Here is a 19621-nt window from a genome sequence, read left to right as displayed (position 1 = left end):
AACTGTATAACGTAAGTGAGTCTGGCTAAGATTACAATAAATTGCAAAAAATGATCACATTATGCAAGTTGTCAATGCGTTTATGTTGGCTATACAGTAGCAACAAAATCTATTTCACCAGCAAAATATGATTAAACAAAATTGACAAAAGACAATTAATCATTTGTGTCGCCTACTTTCAAAATCCGCCAGATCCGTGTAAGTCAATTTTACAAAAAATGCAAAATTCTCTGGGCAACATTTATGTTTAAAGGGTATGTCTATCTTTGGATAAAATATTATGAAATAGCGAATTTTCCGATTTTATCGAAAAATTTTCAGCATTTAAAAAAAAACACGAGACACAAACTGATGGTTATGTTATCTTAATTTTTGACCTATCCCCGCTTTCTGATTGGCTGATTTGGGTCAGAAGGCAAGTTTTATGTATATAGCGGAATTAGAAATACAACACTGTTTTTGAGTATTTGTTAGCAGGGTATATAAATATTTTAAACAATAAAACCTACAATTGGCATTCTGATAGAGTATTTATTTTAAAATCTTATAAAATTGGATCTGGCGGATTTTTAAAGTAGGCCACACATTTGTAAGGAGTTGAAATAATGAAAAACACTAGCATTTCCATTAAGAATTTGAATTTTCTTTAAGTTTACTCTATTTTATAAGATTATATTTTATTATTAAGTTATAAAATAGAAAATCAAATATTGATATTTAGTAGGAATTGGGAAGGAATGTATTTTTATATTGCAAATTGAGACAAAGATTATGAGCGGACTGTATTAATTTTTAAATCAGACACAGATGCCATAATTAGGCGATAAACATTCGTTTCATAATGCCATAACTAGACGAAACAATTGTCACAATATAGTTTTTTTTATGTGTTTTTGTTAATCAAATACTACTTGGTAGACTCAAAAAAACTGTGTTTGATTTAAAATTAATACATAAATTAAAATGGAGTTCTACAAATTAAACGCCAAAAATTACTGAAAATAATGATCTCTAAGCACATAACTAATTCTCTTTGGACAACAAAAACATAGGTTTAAAAGATTTAAATAGTTTATACATTTACACAATACACAGTTCGGAAATATATTTATATAATAGCCTTTCAGTTTGTTGCACGATTTAAACACGGCATAATTTGCACATAACACATTCTAATGTGCGCTAAACAGTATTGATTAGCCATGAAGGTGAATGCTTAAGACAGTTTTTATCATTTCCTTGAAAATGTGAAACAAAATTGCTTTACACGTGCGTAACCTTGGCAATTCGCAAGGAAGAGTTCTGAATGATATTAATCGTTCACGTTTTGCGTTGGAAAAGTATCAAAGGAACAAAAGAGGCGTACGTGAGCTCTTTGAATATGTTGACAAAAAGAGTTTTTAAGAAAATTAACATTTTTAAAGAGACACACAATGGCAACAGTTGTGGTATTATTATTTTTGGACTTCTTTTAGTCGTAAATTCATTGCTGACTGTGTGTTGACTGAAATTACACGACGTCATTGGATATATTGTTGAATTAATCCGCGTCAACAGAGGAGAGAGAAAAAATCATTATAATTCAAACAACAACTGGAATTCATTGATTCCAAAAATACATTAATACTCATATCGCTCACTCCTTTCAAGAACATCATAAATCAAAAAACTAGATTTTTCAGGAGATCGTTTATAAAGTTTGAAAATATAATACAATGTTTTGAAAATAAATATCAAACCACTTATTGAATCTTTTAAGGTAAAACTAGAAAGTTTTTTTTTTCCATTTGAATAATATTAAGTATATTTAAAAAAATAATCAAACAATACCTTTTCTTCAAAATGCAAAAACAACATTTTCTGCCCTGTAGAAGGTAAATATTAAGTTAAAAATATGTCACTTTTGCTGGGATAAAGTACATATTCTGGGCATTCCGAAAACATGCGCAACTGAAAATTGACGATTTTTGATATATGGCGTTCTTGAAAGGAGTGAGCGATATATCATACAATTAAATTTATGACACCTTCACAATTACTGCAAATATCAATATTCAAAGAAGGATCAAGATAACACTGTATTTATATGATGCGGTGCCCTATGCACCATCTGGTGCGGATAAGGGTTTGAAGAAACATTGTGATTTATTATTTTAAAACTAACAAAATAACTTTATTGAGAATTTTTTTTTGACAATATCATTTAGTAAGTTAAGTAAAGTTATTTTAAAAGTTATACAGAGACATGGTAACAAAATTATTTTGTAAACTATACGGTAATTTTATAAAAAAGTAATTTTGTAAGTTGTATAGTAACTTTGTAACAAAGTTATTTTGTAAGATATACGGACTCTTTCTAACAAATTATTTTGCAAGTATGGTGATTTTATAAAAAAGTTATTTTGTATATTATACAGAGACTTTATAACAAAGTTATTTTGTAAGTTATACTAGCTATACAGTTAAGATAGATAGAAATGTCTCAGACGTTTGTTTAAAAGTTATTAGAGAAGGTGCATTTGTTTACAAGGAGAGGTAATTCGTTCCATAGTCTGGCCGCTTGGACAGAGAAGGAATTACTGAAGAATGATGCGCTATGGCGAGGAATGGAAAGTGTTCTTTCTTCGGAAGAACAAAGTGATAGATCATGATCTAAGAGGTATATAAAATTTTCAGCAAGATATTTAGATGCATTGGGATTGTGAAGAATATTATAGAGTAGCGTGAGAGATTAAAGATTAGTGCGCTGATTGAAGTGAAGCCATTTTAGGTCCGTGCGAGAAGGTGAAACATGGTCATAATTAATTGGTTGTATCTGATGATATTTGATGGAACTGACCAACTGATAAATGATTATCAATGGGTTTGTATTGTATATGGTTTCTATTTAAGCGGAGGGTTGATCACCTTTCCTTCATTTTTATCGATTGTTGCGCGGTATGATCGATAATCCTGAAATTATCCGGAGCATTGGTCTGTATGTTCCCGATAGTTACCTAAGACAGCGTCGACATAGATTGTTTCACATTCCTATACACAAGACCAACCTGCTGATGGTTATGCCTGCAGGAAGAGCTACCGCTATGTTGAACAATATCTCATTGGATATTGATCTGCTCCATGCGTCTGAAGGAGTTTTCCGAAGCGGGATTCTTCTACACCTATAGCAATAGTATTCTTGCTTATTTTCTATTTTTGTTCATGTATACGATTTAAATTTAAGTTTGTAATGTGTATGTTAACTATAAATAAATAAATTGAATTGAATTGTTGCACAAACTGTGCCAAAGCGCCAAATGACTTTATTTTTTTAAAAGTTTTACTAACAAAATCAGTTTGTATTTTCACCTGATAATGAGAACATCTGTAGGTCTAGAAACTATTCAATAGTGGTATTGTACTTTATCTTATACATTATTATTATGTTTAAATAATACAACAAAAATCACTGATATTTCCTTCATAATCCATTTGGCTACTGCACTGACAGTCCTGGGTTTGATGCCCAGCGGGGAGTCAAAATAAATATCGCTCACTCCTTTCAACAACGTCACATGTCAAAAATCGACAATTTTCAGTTGTTCATGTTTTCGGAATGCCCAGAATATGTATCTTATACATTTACGTTTACGATCAAGAAAACAATGCGTTTACATGATGCAGTGCCCTATGCAACAGGGTTTGAAAATGGTTTCTATTGTCTCCTCACCCGGTTTTTGCTTCCAGTCGCTCGGCACCCAGTCCTCGAACTCGGAGCCCTCCCGCTCGAAGTTGTCCCTCACGAAGAGCTCGACGTCGGCGCGGCTGGGCGCGCCCGCGGTGCGGTTCATCATGGCGCCGAACAGGCCCAGCGTGACGGGCTCCGGCTGCCTGAGCTTCATGTCCACGAAGGTCTTCGAGTCCCGGTAGATGCCAGCCATCTGCACCGTGTCCAGAAGCGGCCCGTGGCAGTAGATCTGGCTGCAATCCGACAATCACCGCTCTTTTTATTCAAATATGTACAGTGGAACTCCAACTATCCGAACTTAAATTATCTGAACACTAACTATCCGAACTTTATTTATCTGAACATCAATTATCCGAACTTCAATTATCTGACCATCAACTCGGCTGTCCAAACTTAAAACACAGTAAGGGACATTTTTTTGTAGTAGGTTTTTTTTTGCATTTTTGGACTAAGTAGAATCAACTTAGTCCAAAAATGCGAAAAAACCTACTACAAAAAAAATGTCTCTTATTGTGTTTTGAATTTGGACAGCCGAACTATCCGAACTTTAATTATCTGAACTTCACTTATTCTAAGTTCAATTATCTGAACACTAACTATCCGAACTTTAAATATTTGAACATCAATTATCCGAACTTCAACTATCTGAACACCAACTATCCGAATTTTAAGTATCTGAACGTTAATTATCCGAACCTCAACTATCTGAATATCAACTATCCGAACTTCAACTTCAACGTGAATTGTCCGAACGTCAATTACCCGAACATCATTAATCCAAACTTCATTTATTTTAACATCAATTATCCGAACTTAAAATATCCGAAATTTAACTATAATATATTTAATTATACTATCTTCAACTATCCGAACATCAATTATCCAAACCTCTATACGAACTATACGGAACCTCTAAACTTTACGAAATACAATTATTTAAAGTCCAACTATCCATACTAAAACTATCCGAACTTCAATTATCCAAACCTCAACTATCCGAAATTCAATTATGCGAAGTCCAACTATCCGAATTCCAGTAATACGAACTCCAGTAATCCGAACTCCAATAATCCGAACTCCAATAATCCGAACTCCGCAAATTTTCATGGAATAAAAATCAAGACGGAAACTACTGCGATTCGAAGAATCACCTAACCAGGCTATGACAAGTTGTAAGCCCTGTAAATACCCAGTCTTCCATATTCTTCTTCATCTCTGTAAAGAACATGAGTAAAATATTATTCAATAACATGGTCAAAATTAGTTATGTATCGAAAAAGTGACACTGGGAAGAGTCTGCAATCCAGCCACGGCTTATGCAACACCGCTTATTATATCCCTACTTCGGCTGTATAAGTTTTTTAATTAATGTTTTACCCAGTAAATACCACTATTTCTTAAAATCTACTGTGACACGCGTTTCGATGCATTCCGCATCATTTTCAAACACCGCACGTGTCTTAGCAGATTTTAAGAAATAGTGGTATTTACTAAGTAAAACATTAATTAAAAATGGATAGATTTTACCACAAAGTGACAGCCGAATCAATTAATGAAATGCATAAGTTTTAAAGCCTTTTCTTATCCAAATATTTTTCCCATTTATTTATTTATATTTTGCCTTTGTGAGACCTTTTTTATTTAAATATATCTTTTTTGCATATATGTAATACATTTATACGTAATACAGCGCGTGTCGCTCGTATTACATACAGTAACACATAAAAACTAATCCAATCATTTTCCGAGTTCCGAATCACAAAGAAAAATACGACAGAATGGCATTGTGATATGAATATTGCAAATTGTGTTCACTTCCTGCAAAACAAACAGTGATCACTTCCGCACTGTCGGAACGCGTATCCGGCAAAGGCGAGAGCGGATAGAACGTACCACAGCACATATTCCGAGAACTGAGGAAATCTTACATATAACGGGCCTAGCTTCATAATACTTATGTGTAAAGGCAACTAGTTGTAACTCGAGTTTTTTTTATTGATTTTTTTTACAAAATACATATTTAAATAATACAAAATAATAATAATAATAAAACCCTTATCCGCACCCCAATGGTGCATAGGGCACTGCGTCATATAAACGCAGTGTTATTTTGATCGTTTACACATGAAGGAAAGGTGATCAGCCCTCCGCTACAAGTACCAGTCCAGGGTAATATTGAATAAATATTACAGTGAAAAAATCACTCATATTTATTCTTAACCCCCCTGGGAATCGAACCCGGGTCCTCCAGAACGGTAGCCGAGCGTGCTGACCATTACACTACGGAGGCGGATAGTACAAAATAGTTGGTAAATATACAAAACATTTTAAACATAACGTTTCTACCTCTCTAATAAAGAAGATACTTGTGTTTAGAGAGGGAGTTCGTTTTACATTTTTTTAAACAAAGTAAATTAAAAATAAAAAAAATATTCCTTTGTATGGAGTCTAGGTAGGGGTGAGTCTTATATGTTTTTTTAAATTTAGTTTTAAAGGTTTGATATTTTTTTATAGATTTTAAGTTTTCCGGAAGTTTATTAAAGTTTTTTTTTTACCTACGTACGTATAATGGTTTAACGCTGCCGTTGTTTTACATATCACTCACTCCTTTCAAGAACGTCATAAATCCAAAAACTTGATTTTTCAGGAGAACGTTTTTAAAGTTTAAAAATATTATTTTATTTTATTTTTTTTTTATTTTTTATTTTATTGGAAGGAAGAACAACAGTTACAATATATGATACATACAGAATACAAAAAATAAAATCATGAGTACCAATTATAGTTCTTCACAACTATACATAAGAGAGGTCTATATAAAGGAAGAGACATGAGACAAGGATGGGATAAAGAGAAAAGGAGATGGCAGTGATAGGAAAGAAAGAAAAGGAAAGGACAGGGAATAGAATTACTTTTTTAGGTTTATAAGATTTCGAACAATTTAGCTTTAAATTTTAAAAGATTGGAGTAGAACATATCAAGGTCGGTACAACATTCATTATAATTATATAATTATATATTATTATATATAATTATATAAAAATTATTAAAAATTATATATAATTATATAAAAATATAATACAATGTATTAAAAATAAATATCAAGCCACTTATTGAACTTATTACTATGCAACAGATCTTTTTAAGTAAAACCTGAAGGTTTTTTCTCCATTTGAAAAATATTAAGTATATTTTAAAAAAATATTTTATTTATTGTTTCGGCATTAACTTTGTGGTAAGACATGTTACAATGATTAAAGAAAACACTTGTTTTTTACCACTTGAGTTTTATTATAGACTACATGTTTCAGAAGTTAAACTTCCATCATTCAGGTCTGTATAATAACTAAAATATAAAATTGTTCTATAAATAAGGAGAGGGGAAAGTAAGGGGAAGGGGTTAGTCAAGGGGCAGAGTTTGAAAACAAAGGAAAAATAGAAAGCAAAGGTGAAGAATTTTGAAACAATATATTATTTAATAAATTATTTTTAGAATTTAGGTTTTTTTGGATTTCTAAATTTTCAAGATAATTCATAATTTGGCCTTTATATGGAACAAGGTGTAATAATTTTAATTTATGAGAGTGAAATGAGTGATTAGTATCTATTATGTGATTTGCAAATTCCGAAAAATAATTACTAACAAGACCGCTATGATGTTCTTTAATTCTAATCTTTAAATTTCTCGCAGTTTGGCCAATATATTTTTATCACAATCTCCACACGAAATTTCATAAACACCACTTTTTTTGTAATATATCACATAATAGATACTAATCACACATTTCACTCCCATAAATTAAAATTATTACACCTTGTTCCATATAAAGGCCAAATTATGAATTATCTTGAAAATTTAGAAATCCAAAAAAACCTAAATTCTAAAAATAATTTATTAAATAATATATTGTTTCAAAATTCTTCACCTTTGCTTTCCATTTTTCCTTTGTTTTCAAACTCCGCCCCTTGACTAACCCCTTCCCCTTACTTTCCCCTCTCCTTATTTATAGAACAATTTTATATTTTAGTTATTATACAGACCTGAATGATGGAAGTTTAACTTCTGAAACATGTAGTCTATAATAAAACTCTAACTAACTAAACTAACTAACCATCACGCCGCTTCCCCGCAGGGGTAGGCAGAGAGAATCGATCGCCACACCACTCTGTCTTTGCAAACATTCTTTGCCTCTTCTACATTCATGCATCTCCTCATACATACCCGACGATTATTACGACTCCTGACCCGGCCGCTTTCAAGTATCTGACATACCTGATTGTGCCAAGTTTTCCTCGGTCGTCCTCTGCTTCTTTTTCCAACTACATTCGCCTCATAAATTTGTTTAACCGTTCTTTCTTCACTCATACGCTCCACATGTCCAAACCATCTGAACACACAAATTTTATAATATAACTCAAGTGGTAAAAAACAAGTGTTTTCTTTAATCATCTCTTTACGTATCATAGTATTTGTACCTGTGACTGATATACTAGGAACACCTCTAAAAATGATCTTTTCTGCGGTAAAGTTGTTTTTGTATATTTTGTTAACCTAAAATAGCCCACGCTAGCAAATCAAAGCGTCAACAATGCTCACCGTGCCCTTGCGCGCACATCCTGTCTGTCACCTAATACTACATCGTTCCATCAATTCATCAGCGTGGACACGATTCCGATTGTCTGGCATTGCTCAGGGTTATGCGAAAATTAAAATTAAATATAACTAAATTCGGTCAATATTAAATATTAAATATAATAAATTGTTGGGTAATATATCCAAAATTCAACACGGTTATTGGATTGAATTCTACTTTTATTTACATATATCGCTTACTCCTTTCAACAACGTCATATATTAAAAATCGTAAATTTTCAGTTGTTCGTGTTTTCGGAATGCCCGGAAAATGTTCTATACCCCAGCAAAAGCGGCATATTTTAAACTTAATATTTACCCGCTACAGGGCAGAAAGTGTTATTTTTGCATTTTGAAGAAAAGGTTTTTAAAAATACATATACTAAATATTTTTCAAATGGATAAAAAGCAGTCAGGTTTTACCTAAAAAGATCTGTTGCACAGTAAAAAGTTCAATTAGTGGCTTAACATTTATTTTTAATACATTTTATTATATTTTTAAACTTTAAAAACGATCTGAAAAATCAAGTTTTTTGATATATGACGTTGTTGAAAATACAGGAGAAAGTGACCGAGTGCATTGTTTTACAAAAACGTGGTCATTGACTATTTGAATTCTTACTAGCTTATATATTGCCCTGAAAAAATCCCAAAGGATTTTAAACTTGGAAGTATAATATATTGACGAGTTAAAAATGACTAACTGCATTGGTGTTTATTTTCTTGCCAAGCAATAGTGACTTAAATAGCCCTCCTGAACATTTTACGTTTTGGTAGTTAATCACTTTCTCCTGTACGACTACGATATGACAATATGTGACGCGTTTCGTCCAAAAAGTAGAATTCAATCCAATAACCGTGTTTAATTTTGGATATATTGCTCAACAATTTAATATGGAATTCTACCAACTCCGCATTTACAATAAATAAATAAAATATAATAATCGATACATTTATTGATTTGGCGTTTAATTAGTAGAACTCCATTTTAGTTTACGTATTTATTGTTAAATCAAACACAGATTTTTCGAGTCTACTTAATTGAATTTTTTTTTATTCATTTAATATATTTACATTTTTATTTATAACATAATAACATTTGAATCATTTATACATATGGAGAACTTTTATATTTCGATTCGCTGTGCCTCTCCATAAAGAGTCTGTGCTCTTGTGCTTGGAAAGGGACTTACACTCGTGGTTTAATGTTATATAATAAAATATATAATAGTTTTTTATATATATATTTTTTTAAAGATTTAAATGTATAGAGCTTTAATTTTTTTCTTAAGGATTTTTATACCATCAATTTATTTTATTTCTTTAGGGAGTTTATTGAAATGTTTGATTGCCAAATATTTGAAGTTTTGCTGAAATTGCTTGGTGTTGCATTTTGGAATAGAAAAATCGTTTGAGAATCTTGATGATAAATTCTTTGTTAAATTTAATTGTATTTTATTGTTAAAAAACTTAATTCTGCGGTTACACATTAAATGATATCCTTTTCATTAATTGAATAAAAAATTTAGCAAAAAATATATAAATAACTTAATTTGTGAACAAGTATTTGGACACACTCATAATGTAGTAAAAACGATTTAAAAACTAGGATGTAGATTTACACCAACCAAATATTTGGGAATTCACCTAAACTCGTGGTTTCACCAAAAGAAAAGAAGGGGAAAATTGATTGGATTCGTATTTTTGGTAACCCTGAATGTGTGCAGTGCATCGATGGATATATTTATAGCTTCTGGGTCCATTCACTACACTGATCATCTGTTCGATCGGTTTTATCCCATTTAACTATGTAGGTCGGGCGTTCGATAAATTGTTGGCAACATGTTGCTTACTTAAAGGGATATTCGCAAAGACAGAACTCATTCGCCGGCCAACTGCCGGAGAGGTCACAAGTCTTTCCAACACCGATTTTACAGAATGTATATTGGATATTTTTTTGTTTTTAGAACACATATTGAAAAGTCTCCGCCTCCGTAGTGTAATGATCAGCACGCTGGGCTACCGTACTGGAGGTCCCGGGTCCGATTCGCAGTGGGGGGTCAAATAAATATAAGTGATTTTTTCACTCTAGTATTTATTCAATATTACCCTGGACTGGTACCTGAAGAGGAGGGCTGATCACCTTTCCTCCATGTATTAAAGATCAAGATAATACTGTGTTTATATGATGCAGTGTCCTATGCACCATTGGGGTGCGGATAAGGTTTGAAGGAGAAGAAGATATTGAAAAAATATTTTCTTTTCTTTTGAAAACCATACAATTATTTCGAATAAAAACTTATTTTTTCAATGCAAAAACAGTGTTTTAAGAAAAAAATGAATTACGTCAAATGTTACCTGGATTTAGAGAAAATTACATTGCGAATACTGGGCATTACGGCGGGATAATCAACAACCCGTAATTAAATTATCTTTAAACCCTGGTAACATTTAACGTAATTGTTTTTTTTTGTTGCTTAAAATACCCGTTTCTTATTGAAAAAATAAGTTTTTTTTCGCAACAAATATATGGTTTTGAAAAGAAAAGAGTTATTGTTATACCTTTTCTACGTTTCTTCTTGTTATGGTCTCTAATGCATATGTAGCCACTGCCAGTACATATGATTCATATGTTTTCCTTTTCAGACAAGACGATATCTCTTTATTTTATAGCATGTTGTCTAGCAGATTGCCAAAAGCTAACACTATTTGCAATGTTAGTCTTACGAACTTTGAAGGAACGTCTGAGACATTAAAATGTATCATTAGTATCTCCCCATCAAACCTCCTCTCTTAGTTTTTCCCTCTACCTCCTTCCCTAAACTCCCTTTTTCCTTTGCTTTCGTTTATTATCACAATTATTTAATTAATATAAATATTTAATCAAATATAAAGTAGTTTCTTAAATAATACAGCAGTAATTTGTACTTTATGTTTGTTTTTAATGTTCAGGCACTATCTACCCTCTGATTGCAAACAGCTACATAAGGTTTCAAACGTTTCGACCAATATCACTAGTCTGTTTTCGGTTGGTAGGAAGATATTCCTTTTTAGCAATCATCCCGGAAAATGTACATACCTACATCTTTTATGTACATGAAGTTTAAATAATCACATCGCTCACTCCTTTCAAGAACGTCATAAATAAAAAATCGTAAATTTTCAGTTGTGCATGTTTTCGGAATGCCTAGAAAATGTCCCAGCAAAAGAGGCATATTTTAAACTTAATATTTACCCGCTGCAGGGCAGCAAGTGTTGTTTTTACATTTTGAAGAAAAGGTATAGTTTAATTATTTTTTTAAATATGCTAAATATTTTTCAAATCGAGAAAAAACCTTCAGGTTTTACCTAAAAAGATCTGTTGCACAGTAAAAAGTTCAATAAGTGGCTTGATATTTATTTTTAATACATTGTATTATATTATTAAACTTTAAAAACGTTCTCCTGAAAAATCAAGTTTTTTGATTTATGACGTTCTTGAAAGGAGTGAGCGACATAAAAAAAAATAAACAGCCAAGAAAAGTAAATGAAACATACGAGAACCTTTGCCAACATTCGGCACGTGACCGAATGGTATTTTATTTATTTATTTTTTACAAATTATGACAAGAAATTTTGACCTTCTATTACGCAAGCGTGCGACACCCACGCGAGTGTCCAATTTATTTTCTATGCCCGCTATTCTTATATTTACCCGCCACGTCACGAGGCGCCTTCATACACAGGTTACGTGCGCTCTGGGACGCATTCGGGCTCGACCGGACGCGATGGAGATTTGCTACGTTCAGACATCCCAACGTACCACGCGATGGAGATTTGCTACGTTCAGACATCCCAACGTACCCCGTATAGCCCGCAGGGGTGTTAACGTTCAAGATAACACTGCGTTTATATGATGCAGTGCCCTATGCACCATTGAGTGCGGTTAGGGTTATAAGAATATTAGAAATGTGCATATTTTTGGCTCTTTGGCTAATAAGTTCTTGTCGGGTTGTGGTCCCGTGGTTAGTGTCGAGTAAAGTCAGAGTTTCTCGGTTCGAACCCACTCTACCACAATTTGATACTTATTTCTAATAACGAACCGCTTAGGCTAATAGTATAGTATGAAATTGAATATTTTTTAGGCAGAGTGAATGCCACATCAACCAGTCTTTGAAAAATAAAGTCTGTTTTACATTTTGCTCACTCCTTTCAAGAACGTCATAAATCAAAAATCGTCAATTTTAAGCTGTGCATGTTTTCGGAATGCCCAGAAAATGTACTACATATATCCCAGCACAGTAAAAAGTTCAATAAGTGGCTTGATATTTATTTTTAATACATTGTGTTATATGTTTAAACTTTAAAAACGTGCTCCTGAAAAATCAAGTTTTTTGATTTATGACGTTCTTGAAAGGAGTGACCGATTTATGCATTTCGTCTTACATACTCGCCGATTATTGCGACGCTTTTTTAAGTATGTAGTTGAAATAACATTTGGTAAACCAGAAAACCGCTATGGATCTTTCTCAAAAGACATCTACAGGAAGACCAAAAAATTCATGGATGCTGCAGAAAAAAATCATGATTCGAAGGCATGGCCTAGGTGACGTTGTCCATGATAGAAGGACCTATAACCTGAGGACGAGGAGAGCTGATACCAACAGTCTACAAAGACGATAAGTTGGGATATAGCTGCATATTTTTAACTTAATATTTACCTACAATAGGGAAGAAAGTGTTGTTTTTGCATTTTGAAGAAAATGTATTGTTTAATTATTTTTTTTAAATATACTAAATATTTTTCAAATGGAGAAAAAACATTCAGGTGATACCTAAAAAGATCTGTTGCACAGTAAAAAAGTTCAATAAGTGGCTTGATATGTATTTCATTATATTCTTAAACTTAAAAAAACGATCACCTGAAAATCAAGTATTTTTGACGTTGTTATATGACGTTGTTGAAAGGAGTGAGCGATATATAAAGTTATCAACATACCGTAGTTATCTTTCCACAGAATGTGTAATTGTCATATTGGGTCATCCTCTGCTTCTATTACAATCAACATTCGCATCATAAATTCGCATTACTTTTATTCATTCACTCGTTCGACTCACATGCCCAAACCATCTCAAAACACCTTTCTTAATAAATAAAACGCTTGTATAATTTATATTTGATTCCTTATGACGTACTAGGCAGTATTATTATCAATAAATAACAATGTTTATAAATTTCGCCGGCTAACTGCGTACAAGGAATCGTTTGCCGACGTCATTTGGCGAACAAATTGGCCAATTATAACAAGTAATACAGGGGGTGGGTGCGCTTGCTGGACCGCTGATTGGCCGGCCAATTTCGGGGACACGATACCCTATACCTACGCCATAGGTCGGCAAAGTGTGGCTCCGGAGCCGCATGCGGATCTTCGACCTTTAAGTGCGACTCCGGAACAAATATCCGCGGGAAGGATCTTCGACTCTACGTATTCATGCGAACAATCTGTTTCATGCTGCTGAAAATGTGGAGGTCCTCAACAAAACGTTAATTTTCCATTATAAATGATTTTAAGTGATCAGGAATTCTAGCTTGTAAAATTGTTGCGTTTTGGTGCGATCAAGTTTTATCGGATGTACCCGTATTAAGGTCTAAAATTATAATATTAATAATATTACAATATAATAAAATTACAAAAAAATATATCACCTTCAACCATGACCAATAAATGATAGGTGTAAGTCCCTTAGTCTCTTTACTGGAAAGAACTGCGTTATTAATTTTAAAATTGTTAAGTAGAAATGTCTAGAAAATTAATTAAAATATATTTAAAAAAGGTTTACTAAAATTGCAAAAAGATTCGGCTCTCAAGAGAAAAAAACAAAAAATCTCAAGAAAAATCAAGAGTTTCTCGCTTTGAACCCACTCTACCAAATTTTGATACCTATTTCTAATAATGTGCCGCTTAGGCTAACATAAATAGTATGAAATTGAAGTATGTTATATGTATAAATAATAAAAAACACAAATATTTCTCTTTAAATAAAAAATAAAAACATTGAGCTTTTTAATAAATTCGAACTTGGGAACCATTTTTAGTATACGCTCCTCATTTTGTTGTTCGAATATGCACTCCATAGATAAAACCAACCCATTCTATTTCATAACGGCCTGATAATTTGAATATAAATTCGAACGAAAAAATGCGCCGTTTGATTTTTGACAGCTCCGTGACGCGGGAATTTAAAAAAAATAAATAAAAAGTATGCCGACCCCTGCCCTACACCGTGGTACGTGCGTTCGACATTGCGAATTGCTACTGATTTGCTTATTAAACTATTGTCTCTGATCTAAATGGCATTGGGACGTGAATCTGAGGCTTCCTCCACATATGTTATCATACTATACAGGTGGATGTTGGCATCCAGCGACACATTTCAGGGCATCGCGCATTAGCCGTTTTAAAACTGAGATTTTTCCTTATCACACTTATGAGATGAAATTCTTCTACATCTTTAGAAAAAGTGTTAGACATTTTTAGACATTTTATTTATTTATATAAACTTCATGTACCTACAGAAAAGAAATAAGTACATTGGCGGGCTTATTGCTAAAAAGCCATATCGCTCACTCCTTTCAAGAACGTCATAAATAAAAAAACTTCATTTTTCAGGAGAACGTTTTTAAAGTTTAAAAATATAATAGAATGTATTAAAAATAAATATCAAGCCACTTATTGAACTTTTTATTCTGCAACAGATCTTTTTAGGTAAAACTTGAAGGTTTTTTCTCCATTTGAAAAATATTTCGTATATAATATTTAAAAAATAATTAAACAATACCTTTTCTTCAAAATGCAAAAACAACTCTTTCTGCCCTGTAGCGGGTAAATATTAAGTTTAAAATATGCCTCTTTTGCTAGGATATAAGTACATTTTTTTGGGCATTCCGAAAACATGAACAACTGAAAATTGACGATTTTTGATTTATGACATTCTTGAAAGGAGTAAGCGATATATCTTCCAACTAACCAAAAACAGAGGAGTGATATTGGTCAAAACGTTTGATACCATTTATAGCTGTTTGCAATAAGAGAGTAGATAATGCTTGCATATTTAAATCAAACATAAATTACAAATTAAAAATTTTATGTTTATCAATTTTACAATAAATACTTAAATACATGATTTTTTTAAAATCTGACAATAGTTATAACGTGAAATGTAGGAAATTTAAAAATACATATTTTTAAATGCATATCTCAAAAATAGATTCTGAGGGCTATTTCGGATTCTGTAGCCAAAATTTAACTAGGAACAGTTAAAAAAAATCGCAGCCACCAAAAAGTGTGTTGGCCTGTATTATTGAAAACAACTAAAAATTCTTGGAAGTTCATATTCTTCGTCATCCATATTGAGATGTCAAAAAATATTATGAAAAATAACTGTTATAATTGAAGATAATCCAGATTTGTGAAGTATTTGGACACGCTCAAAATGCTGTAAATGGTGAATTTACGCGTGTGTAAAGTGATCACTAACCAGGTATTTTTTTAGTGTATTTCGTTATTTATTCATTTTTCAAAACATATTACACACATAAATCATATATACATATAATATTCCCGATAAGTAATTTATATTTCTCATTTTGGGACATGGGATTAAGGTTAACAAGACTGGAACACAAATGATAAAGTAACAAAAAAGATTTTTTTTAAATAACCAAAACTAATACATGGAAAAATATAAAAACAATAAACAGGTATAATAAATAGGCATAAGAAGCACATTTAAAAGAAATAAATGAGAAAAACATATTGTAAGAAGCATATTTAAAATCATCAAATGAGAAAATATAAAAAACATAGGGTAAAAACAAAATAAGAAAATACGTTAAAAACGAATCGTTATTCACTTTTTTAGCACCTTTATCAATTACATATTCGTGACAATTTTAATTTATTGAAATTTTGATAGAATATCGAGCCCACGCAAGCCTCCAAACGAGTTACGGAGCAAAAAAAAGTCAGCCGATAATAATTACATATTGTCTAAAGTGAAAGAGGTCTCAGTACTCAAATGGCAGCAGAATAATCAATGTCAAATTGTTATAACCGGTTTTGTCGCTCTTGCGACATTATCAATGTGCCAGGATTATAGAAACTGTTAAAACTGATATTTGGCATGGCGAATTCTTTAGACGTTTAAAAAAAATAAGAAAAACACAAAAAAGGAAATTCCAAGGAAACTTGGAAAAGAACAAAAGAAGGCCGACAAAACAGATATATGTACTTAAAATGTAGAGAAAATCAGATATTTCAATTATGTACTAAAAATGTATAGAAAAACACATATTTCAATTATGTACTAAAAATGTACAGAAAATCGGATATTTCAAATATGTATGTACTTATTTTTGTCCGCCTCCGTAGTGTAATGGTCAGCACGCTCGGCTACCGTTCTGGAGGTCCCGGGTTCGGTTCCCAAGGGGGGTAAAACAAATAAGTGATTTTTTCACTGTAATATTTATTCAATATTACCATAGACTGGTACTTGAAGCGGAGGGCTGATCACCTTTCCTTCATGTGTAAAAACGATCAAGATAACACTGCGGTAATATGACACAGTGCCCTATGCACCATTGGGGTGCGGATAAGGGTTTTATTATTATTATGTACTTAAAATGTACAGAAAATCAGATATTTCAAATATGTATATACTTAAAATGTTCAAAAAATCAAATATTTCAAATATTTCAGATCAGATATTTCATCTTCTTCTTCAATATTTCAAGATATTTCAAATAATTTATTTAAATATTAAAATAATATAATATTAAAATAATATATAATTTAAAATATATTTATAATAATTTATCATATATTTATAATATTCAAATAATATACTTCAAATATTTCAACATAATTCAAATATTTCAAATATGTACTTAAAAGCGATCAGGTCAGAGGTCGAAATAACCGGCGGGAGTATATGACGAGATGCATGAATGTGGAAGAGGCGATGAATGTTTGCAAAGACAGATTGCTGTGGCGTGATGGTTAGTTAGTTAGTTAGTTAGTTAGCATTATTTCCTAATATCACCATTCGAACACCTGTTTTGCCGCAATTATTTATTTAATTTAAATATGGGTAACTAAGTGTATGAAAAGAGATGCATGAATGTGGAAGAGGCGAATAGTGTTTGCAAAGGCAGAGTGGTTTGGCGTTCTATTCTCCATTTTGTTGCCGAAAAAAGCAACAACAAAAAAATAAAAATTATATTTCCGACACGAACGTATTTCGCGAGAGTTTCTAGGCACAGTAACAGTTTTTCGTCGAGAAAAAGTCGTCCTTCTCTGAAACGAACCACTATGCATTTATGTAGATCATACGACAAAATTACCTTGCACTTAGCTGCAGTAAATCTCCATTTAAAACGAATGAGGGTCATCTTATTAGTGAGAAAATCGTGTATAGTTCAATTTGCATCCATGTCCAAAGTGCACAGACATGACTGCGAGGCCTGCATCTTTGCGGAAGTCAAGCTATTAAGGCTGACATCTCGACCGTTCAAATTCAGAACGCGATCGGCCGCGCTAGGGGGGCTAGACGCATCTTCGCTCTGCGCACAATTTTTTTTTGAAAATGTATTTTTGATTTTTTTAGAATATCATATCGCTCACTCCTTTTAGCAACGTCATAAATCAAAAATCGTCAATTTTCAGTTGTGCATGTTTTCGGAATGCCAAGAAAATGTACTATATCCCAGCTAAAGCGGTATATTTTTAACTTAATATTTACCCGCTACAGGGCAGAAAGTGTTGTGTTTGCATTTTGAAGAAAATGTATTGTTTAATTATTTTTTTAAATGTACTAAATATATTTCAAATGGAGAAAAAAACATTCAGGTTTTACCTAAAAAGATCTGTTGCACAGCAAAAGGTTCAATAAGTGGCTTGATATTTATTTTTACTACATTTTATTATATTTTTAAACTTTAAAAACGATGTCCTGAAAAATCAAGTTTTTTTGATAAATTACGTTGTTGAAAGGAGTTAGCGATATATATATATTTCAAGAAATCCATCTCTGATCGGTCTGAGGAAATTTGATATCGATATTTTATGCATGGAAATAAACGCCTTACGAATATATCTTTTTCTCGCTCGAAAAAAGCAACAACAAAAGATATCATAAAATTGTTTGATGTATAAGGGTTTAAAAATGTATGATGAGATGCCTGAATGTATGAAGAATGAAAAGAGTCTGAAAGAATTTTAAAATAAATGTTTTGTTTACTGTAAGGAGATGTAGATATATATATGGTCTTTGAGAACAGTGTCCGTCGATGGTTGCTTAGCATTGGAAGGGACAAGGTAGAAAGTGAATTAATTAAAGTCCAGGGGTAATTATCTTATTGAAAAACCTTTAAACAGTAAATTATTTTTGTATCTCCTGTATGTTATGTTTATAATCTAATAATTAAAAAAACTATTTATTATTAAAAAATTTAAAAAATAATATAAAAATTGTATTAACATGTTAGTCTTCGGCTCAACACAGGCCATGCCTAAAGAGCCGTAATATATGAAATGAATATGTATATTTGAATGTATATTTGAATGTATGAAAAATAAATAAATAAATAAATAATGTAAATTAAATGTAAATAATAGTTTGTATTAGTGTAGGTAATATAAGCTAATTAAAGAAATAAATAAAAAATAAAAAAATAACTTAAAACGATTTTTTCTTTGATTTGTGCAGATTTCAGTTTATTTTTAAATCGGAATGTTAAAATTTAGCAGACTAAAATATCTTAAATTTAAGTAACAAGACTAAAAAAAACTTAATAAATCGGGACAATGACCCGGAGATTTTTTTCTCTTTGCGATACTTTAAACGAAAACTTGGCAACGGAAAAAATCCGGCATTATAGAAAAATAAATCTGTAGTTAGCGACTCGGCTACAAGGGATTATAATAACGTATGAGAATGCTATTTCAACGGTAATGTTACTTTACATAAATAAACATTCTGACATCTCAACATAGATGAAGAAGAATGCTAGCCAAGCTTAAGAGAAAAGTCTCCCAAAAAATGGACCTTTGTCAGACGGGAGGAATATCTAATTTAACATACTCAACCTATAAAGGATTGCAACATTTTGAGTGTGTCCAAATACTTGTTCACAAAATCTGGATTATCTCCTTTTACAGGAGTTATTTTCATATTATTTTTTTTGAAATCTCATCAAAGATGAAGAAGAATATGGAAATCTG

General features: G+C 31.9%; 1 protein-coding gene across 4 annotated transcripts in view; it reads right to left on the bottom strand.

Moving 5' to 3' along the window:
* The window catches only part of Treh (Trehalase), a 127209-nt gene that overhangs the window by 35588 nt on the left and 72000 nt on the right, over positions 1-19621 (bottom strand). For 3 of the 4 annotated variants that reach the window (XM_088264157.1, XM_088264156.1, XM_088264158.1), the window contains exon 3: positions 3710-3960. In XM_088264157.1, coding sequence (XP_088120283.1) covers positions 3710-3960 — 251 coding nt within the window. The remainder of the gene's footprint in view (positions 1-3709; positions 3961-19621) is intronic. The other variant, XM_088264159.1, reaches the window with a different exon arrangement.

Source organism: Brachycentrus maculatus, unplaced genomic scaffold (genome assembly GCF_059751285.1).
Source record: "Brachycentrus maculatus isolate JH-2025_06_01 unplaced genomic scaffold, ASM5975128v1 h1tg000216l, whole genome shotgun sequence".
NCBI lineage: Eukaryota > Metazoa > Arthropoda > Insecta > Trichoptera > Brachycentridae > Brachycentrus > Brachycentrus maculatus.
The sequence above is the reverse complement of the archived record's forward strand: the minus strand, read 5'-3'. Positions and strand labels throughout refer to the sequence as shown.